The sequence below is a fragment of the Cnephaeus nilssonii genome (assembly GCF_951640355.1).
Source record: "Cnephaeus nilssonii genome assembly, chromosome: X".
NCBI lineage: Eukaryota > Metazoa > Chordata > Mammalia > Chiroptera > Vespertilionidae > Cnephaeus > Cnephaeus nilssonii.
The window spans coordinates 126,594,729-126,602,251 of NC_137071.1; the positions used below are offsets into that span (position 1 = coordinate 126,594,729).

At 57.4% G+C, this 7,523-nt stretch overlaps 1 protein-coding gene across 2 annotated transcripts; it reads right to left on the bottom strand.

The window, feature by feature from the left end:
* Positions 1 to 3,158: 3,158 nt before the first annotated feature.
* Positions 3,159 to 6,758, bottom strand: MAGIX (MAGI family member, X-linked). Of its 2 annotated transcripts, XM_079765701.1 has the most exons (6): positions 6,623 to 6,758; positions 5,686 to 5,832; positions 4,910 to 4,992; positions 4,597 to 4,833; positions 4,347 to 4,518; positions 3,159 to 3,658 (listed from the first exon to the last, which is right to left on the bottom strand). In XM_079765701.1, exons 1-6 carry the CDS (start codon positions 6,669 to 6,671, stop codon positions 3,354 to 3,356), a joined length of 993 nt encoding a protein of 330 aa, XP_079621827.1. In that variant the 5' UTR covers positions 6,672 to 6,758; the 3' UTR covers positions 3,159 to 3,353. The 2 variants fall into 2 exon arrangements, with proteins under 2 accessions (XP_079621827.1, XP_079621826.1); XM_079765700.1 differs by lacking the exon at positions 6,623 to 6,758 and having other exon boundaries at positions 5,686 to 6,085.
* Between the last annotated feature and the right edge of the window lie 765 nt (positions 6,759 to 7,523).

The following is a 7,523-nucleotide window of genomic DNA, read 5'->3' on the forward strand; positions in this document are numbered from 1 at the left end:
CGTCAAGGGCAGGTGACCCGATTGCGGGCTTGATCCCTAGTAGGGGCATGCAGGAAGCAGCCAATCAGTGATTCTCTCTCATCATTGATATTTCTCTCTCTCTCTCTCTCCTCTCTCTCTCTCTCTCTCTCTCTCTCTCTCTCTCTCTCTCTCTCTCTCTCTCCCTCTCCCTTCCTCTCTGAAATCAATATATTTTAAAAATTTTTCCCAGTGCATAGATGGTGTATTACTTAACATTCAGTGGTGGGTGAGACTGCCCATTGTGTGTGTGTGTGTGTGTGTGTGTGTGTGTGTGAAGCATGTTAAAATATTTCCTCAAGCAAAGGCGTGGATGTTCACTATAAGTGGAATAAAGTAGGACAGAAAATTGTGCCTCATTGAGCCAGATCAGGTTTTGCAACAAATGGTTCCAAATTGTGGGGAAACTCTCAGTTTCCAGAGCTGTGGGGACTTGGGAATTGCGGATAAAGGATCTCGGACGTGGAAAAAACCTCTTGGCAGTGATGGGAATCGGACTGCAGTGGCGCACAGGCCGAAAGAGAACAGGGCCTGGTGAGCATCTGCTCAGTAAACGGGGGCAAACACTATGAATAGTGTTCGAGCTCAGGGTGTATCTGATACTCTGTTCTGCAATCCTAGGGAAGTCCGCTTTTCTGGTTCTGAGGCAAGGGGCTGTCAGCCCGGCCCTCAATGAGGAATGGAAAAGGAACAGGAGTTTTATTGCTGGGAGCTTGGCAAGATGGGGGGGGGGAGCCTCTTGGGGTGCCAGGCTGGGTGACAAGGCTGACAGCATTTGGAGAGTGTGTTGCCCTGAGCAAGTAATTTCTCCTGACTCAGGCTGGATTTCTGCATGTGAGACAGGCACCTGGTTAGGTGTGCTGGGAGCACACTCTCTAGATTGGACATTGGTTTTATTCTCAGCTCATTTGAGAAGGAGAGAGTTGTGGCTGGAAGGCCAGGATAGTTCAACCGAAGGGCTTTCACGCTCTCCATCCCTTAGGCTCTGGCCCCTCAAAACCAAAGAAGGGACTCCCCTCTTTCAGCCCAGTGAAAGAGTGATTGGATAGTGGAAGGGATGGAGCCTACTTTCCTAGGGCTCAGTGTGTGCTTTCCAACTGTGTGAAGACTGAAGACATGCTTGAGTTTCCAGAACATAACATACTCTGCTCTTCATCGGGGCCTTTGCACCTGATGTTCCTTCTGCTGTCAATGCACTTCTCCCAGTTCTTTATACATCTCGCTTCTGGTCATTCAGGTCTCAGCTCAAGTGTTATGTCTTTAAAGAGGCCAGCAACCCACCATAATTACCTTTCCCAATATAACTTCCTTTTGCTGTCTTTATAACTCTCACTTTTTTGAGTTTCTTTATTGATTAAGGTATTACATATGTGTCCTTATTCCCCCATTACCGGCCACCTCCCATTCATGCCCCTACCCCCCTGTTGTCTGTGTCCATTGATTAGGCTTATATGCATGCATATAAGTCCTTTGGTTGATCTCTCTCCCTTACCCCCATCCTCCCCTACCTTCCCTCTGAGGTTTGACGTTCTGATTGATGTTTCTCTGTCTCTGGATCTATTTTTGTTCATCAGTTTATGTTGTTTATTATATTCCACAAACGAGTGAGATCATGTGATATTTATCTTTCTCTGCCTGGCTTATTTCACTTAGCATAATGTTCTCCAGGTCCATCCATGTTGTTGCAAATGGTAAGAACTCCTTTTTTACTGCAGCGTAGTATTCCATTGTGTAGATGTACCACAGTCTCGCTTCTGATATTATTCATTTTCCTGTCTGTTCTGACATGTCTACCCCCAGCACAACAACTACACAGGGATAGAAGTCTTTGTTTTTCCCCCAGCATCTCACCAGTGCCTATCACACACAGTACAAGGTAAACAGTTGGAGTCAATTAGCACTTGTCAAATACAGGTGAAATTAAGGCTTGGGAATCAGGCCTGGATTAGATCTAGTTTCGACAACCCCTCCCCCAGCTAGACTAGGTATATAGTCTTTGGGCCTCACTTCCCTCCTCTATGAAATGGGCGTATCATATAGATGTGTAACCTGATGGATACAGCGCAGGTGAAGCCAGTAGCAGGGATAAGGCTAAGTAAATGGTGGCTTGGGTTACTATTATTAGTCTCCTGAACTGGGCTCAGGAAGCCTTTCCTTACTTCTGTAGAGCCATACCTACCCAAGCTCGGAGTCAGGGGCAGCCCACGCCCCCACAATGTCTACAGTGCTCACCATTCAAGGGTTTGCATCTTCACCGCTTTATACCCCAACTCCCAGCCTGGCTTTGCGGGTCCTTCTCTCCTCCCCAGCTTCCCTCTTTGTTGGGGAGATGGGGCCACGTGTTCAGGATGTGGTAACAGCGAAGGTGACTGGCCATTTCTGGCCTCAACGAGCGCCGGCTTCCGGGCTACCCAGCCACGAGTCCCGCTGGCCATGTAAGCCTGGGCTGGAGGGCTCTGTTCCCAGGATGGAGCAACTGGCCTCTCCCAGGCCCGGGAACGCCCAATGTGTGGCATGTGCACACAAGCCCGACTGCAGCTCGTCGCCATCTAGGGAAGAGGGGGGCGCGGCGCAAGGGTTCTAACAGCTTTTTTTAGCTGGGCCCGCTGACTCACACCTTCCCTGCCCCGCCCCGCCCCAAAGGGGCCCAGGGCCCAGCTCTTGCTCTGAAAGTGTCAGGCCGGAAGTGAGAGACCGCAGGTCCCAGTGAAGGGAGCCACCCGGCTCCTAGCCCTGCTATCCAGCCCGCCTTGGAGAGGATTCAGAGCCAGGGCTGTGGGTAGACTGCTGTACTCTCGCCGCAACAGGCCCACCTCTGCATTCCCCACGCCACGCGCAATAATTATCTGAGCCCTGAACACCTCCAAGAAGGTGACATCAATGAGTGGCTTGAGAAGCAGGAGTTGGCGAAGGGAAATGGAGTGGGGAGAACCCAGCCGGGCTGGGGACGGGCAGGAGCAGAGACTTCTCTAGAAGCAGGAAAGGAACAGTGCTTGTCAGTGGTTGCAAGAAGAGGCCCTTCTCACATCCGGATTGACCCTCCCCCTCCTTTACCGGGTGGACTGGGGAGCCCCACCCCGCCTAGAGCACCTGGCAAGTCGAGACGGAGCGGACCGATTTATTACCTCCCCCGCCCGAAACGAGAAGCGCAGGCGGGCGGGAGAGAGGGCCATACCACTGACACCGCGAGGGGAACTCAGGCTGGTCGACTGAACAGCAGCGGGAGGGGGGACGAGGCCAAGTGGCAGTTCTGCTGGCGAGGCTAGTGCGAGGCGCACGGAGCCCGCGGGGTCCAGGTGGGGCAGTACAAGTGAGCACCCAGCCTTCAGATATGCTCAGTGCCTCCGCCTTCCAGCTGCCATCTCCAGGGCCAGCTGCGTGGTCGCCGGGACACCTAGGGCCCGGGAAAGCCGTTCCTCGCTCGGCACCAGCCAGGGCCCCGGGGAACCCGGGGATCGGTCGTCTGGGTCCTGCGTGCGTCGCTCTGGAGGACCCGCAAGGCCGTCTGCTGCCCCCTCTGGGCTGGGCTCCAGGCTGGGCCAGGTCTTGGGCGTCGTAGGGGATTGAGGGGGATGAAGTGGGGAAGCGTTGGCGCTAGGAGACCTCGTCGCCTCTGGTCCCCCGGGATCTGGGCTGCCATCTGGGAATGGTAGGAACGCAGGTTAGATTGGGGGAGTTGTATAGAGAGCTGGCCCCTTGTCCAAAGGTGGCCAGAAGACTCCACGTGCTGAGACAGAGACCCTGCCCCTTGTAAAAACCTTCCAGCAAGGCCTGGACAGGTCCTTCAGGAACAGACACTACCCCTCAGGACACCCAGCACCTCCTTTCCAGAGACCCTGCCCCTCCTGGATCCAGAACCGCTCAACCCTCAGAAATCATTTCCCACAACCCCCAAAGGAAATCAAACCCCTCCCATCTAAGTCCCTAAAGTCTCCCATTGCACAAGTCACCTCCCTCTATTCCCAACCCTTCCCCTTATGAGCCCTTGTCTTTAGGAACTAGGTCCCCTACCCTCTGCATCGCCTTCCCACCCCCCTTCCCACTAACCCCACTCAGCCTTCCCCTCCAAGGGCCACGCTTCCTTCCCAACACCCGTTTTCCACCCAGACCCCTTCCTTCTTCCCCCCTCTCAGTACCTTCTCATGCTGAGACCCTCCCCACCTCACCCCCACTTTTGAGGATGCCATGACCCCCTCACAGATACCAAACTCCCAACCTTCCCCACTGAGACCACCAAACCCTTCTCACCCAGTACCCCAGCCTCTCTATTCTGTGACCCTCTCCTTCCCTTTACAGATCCCAGATCCTTCTCCCCCGGGGAAACCCACCATCTCCTTTCTGGGGTCCGCCCCCCCTCTCAGGCTTGCTGGGGTGGGTCTCAAGAGGCCTGCTCAGCACCAGGTGCAGCCGGGGGCCACCCCTGCGAATCCGCTCCACGACCTGGGCGTGGGTGAGACCCTGAGTTGACTCTCCGTTGACTTGAAGCACCAGGTCACCAGCCTGTGGGAGTACAAGGCGAGGGGTGTTGTAGGAAGGGCAGGTGGAGAGCACCCTGACCGAGGAAGAGGGCAGGCTCACCTGCAAGCGACCACTGCGCTGTGCTGGCCCGTCCTTCAGCAGCCCCCGCACCGCTAAGGGGGTGTCCCTGGCCGCATCTCGGCCTCCACTCAGTGTGAGGCCAAAGCCTGCAGACCCACGCACCAGCTCCACACAGAACGGACCAGAGGCCTGGGGCGGCTTTGAAGCATAACGTGGCTTCATCTGAGTCACTTGGGGCGGCACAGTGCGTGTCCCCAAGGTCTCTGACCGACGATGCTAGAGTAAGGACAGGAGTGTACATACATTGCCAGTCTCGAGGCAGGTGCCCTGGATTAGGAGGACTAGGTGGTACCTGGGGCCGGTGTTCCACGAAAGTGGGATTAGGCAGGCGACTGTCCGTGACCTCTATGTCCGCAGAATCCAGCTCGATAATGGCTGGGGGGTGAGTGGAGGGAATCCAGGGTTGACTTCCATGTAAACTGCCTAGGTCCTGCCCCGTGAGTTGCCATTCTAGCCTCATCTCATTGACTTGCCTCTAGACTGCACAGACAGAATTGCCTGCCCATTGAACTAGTCTCCACACACTCAAATGACTGTCCTGATCCCGATTTAATAATCCCGGCCCTGGCTCTTTGAATCATTCCCCACACCTTCCTACCTCCTTCTAATTACACTGGGACCTTGCACCTCAAATAAACCACAGGCCCACCTTGGAGAGTGCAACTCCAGGATTTGACTCCTGAACATTCCAGGCTCCACCCTCTAATAGCCTATAAATCTCAACCAATTCCTGACATTTTGAAATCCCAGCCACAATGCATTTATAGGCTCCGCCCTCCAGGCCCGCCCTTAACTCAGTGCTCGCTCTCCACATTCTCCAGGCCCTGCTTCCTCAGGAATGACATTCAAAGCCTCCCTGCTGGGGATCCTCGCACCCTCAACCAATCTTCCAACACTCACCTACTGCCATAACCCTCCCGGTGTCACCTCCTAGGAATATTCTAGAATAACCCAAGGCCCCCCGCCCTCGAATCTCCCTCCAAGCCCTGTCCTCCTAATTCACACCGGCCCCCTGGGAGCCCAGATCCAGTCCGCCCCCGCTCCCGCCGCCCCCCGCCCCGCACTCACCATCTTTGGGGCGTAGACCCAATGTGGCCCCCGCCCTGCGTACCAGCGCCGCCACATCGGCCGCGGCTCTGGCCGCCAGGGGGCGCGCGTCCAGCCGCGCCAGAAGCTGCCTAGCGCTGGGGCCCACTGGCTGGGGAGCGCGGCGGCCTGTTCCGGACGGATGGGGGAGAACGGTTGAGCGAAACCCCGAGCTCGGCGAACCCCCACACTCCCCGACGTCCAAAGACCTAGAAGGCCTCTCAGGATCCCCGGAGCCCCTCCCACTCCCGCGGGAGTTCCGGAGGTCGCTGACTGTCCCTCTCATCCTCTGTGAACCCCAGCATTTGCGGGTACGCGTGTGGACCACCCCCACCCCCGCCTCCACGACATCCCTGGGGACAGCTGTTTGGCCCAGTATTCCTGCACCCTCCGAAGGCCCCATGACTGTCTCTGCAACTCTCCGAATGCCCCTTCCTCACCCTCATTCCAAACTCTTACCCCGCAATACGACAGGGACCCCGACTTCCCCAGATGTCCCACGAGAACACGGTCTCTCCCCCCCCCCCGTGGCCCGGGACTCCCGACTCCCCCTCCAGATGCCCTGGGCAATGCCCCGGATTGCCCCTCTGCTTATCCCCACGGGCCCGCGCCTAAGCCCCCGAAATTCACCAAAGACCAGTAACCCTGTGCAGGCCCCTCCCGCACATCCCCCCAGAGGCTCCTGAGAGCCCCCCAACTCCTAAGCTGGCGCGCAGCCCCGTGGCGCGGGTGCGGTAGGGGGCCTCGAGCTCAGCCCGGGTCGCTGGGCCCCTGCCTGCCGCCGCCGCCCGGGTACCAGGCTGCTGTTTACCACCTGTCAGAAGGCACGGGAAGGAGCGCACAGGCGGGGCGGGGTGTGCGGGAGACGCGCCTACCCTCCCCCCTCTCCCCCCCCCCCCGCCCCCCGCCACCGCCGTACCTCCTCTGCTCCCCCTAGGGTCCGTGGCGCCCCTCGTGCGCGCCTCCATGACCCAGAGTCGCCCCGGTGGCCACACAGCCTCCCGCGACGCGTTCGGAGCGCCCGCGCGCACTCACCTGGCTGCCCGCCCGGCCTGGCCGAGGTGAGGCCGGCCTGTTCCGTGCCTAGCGCCCCAGCCGGCGGGGTGACCTACCTGGCGGCAGGCAAGGAGGCCTGGCTGTGGGCGCCAGCGCTTGGCCTCGCTCTGCCTTCTGCCTGAACCCAACCTCGCCAGCATTCTCTGGGACCCGAGCACCGCTCGCTCAGCCCTAATCCTTGTTACTTTCCCCAGGTTTGCAGCCCTGGTGGCATGCCTCTCTGAGAACCCCTGCCCATCTCCAGGGCCCCTGCCCCTACAATTCATCCCCGAGGCTGTCCTTGTACCCCCCATTCCTTCACAAAATCCCCAGGACTAGCCATCTTCCAGTTGAAGAAATTCCCCACCTGCAGACCCTTGAGCACCCACCCATTGGCAAGCTCCCCGTCCCATTTCTTTCTTTTTTAAAAAATATATTTTATTGATTTTTTACAGAGAGGAAGGGAGTGGGTTAGAGAGTTAGAAACATCGATCAGCTGCCTCCTGCACACTGCCTACTGGGGATGTGCCCACAACCAAGGTACATGCCCTTGGCCGGAATCGAACCTGGGACCCTTGAGTCTGCAGGCTGATGCTCTAACCACTGAGCCACACCGGTCAGGGCTCCCCGTCCCATTTCTGAAGCATTGAGGCTTCCCGTGCTTGGCAGCCTGCCCTCATCATCCATGCATTCTGGCCTTTCAATAACGCCCCAGTTTGCAAGTCCATCCCACTCAGGGATCTACAGAGCCTCAATCTCCCGTTCCCCAACCTGTAAGGACCTCC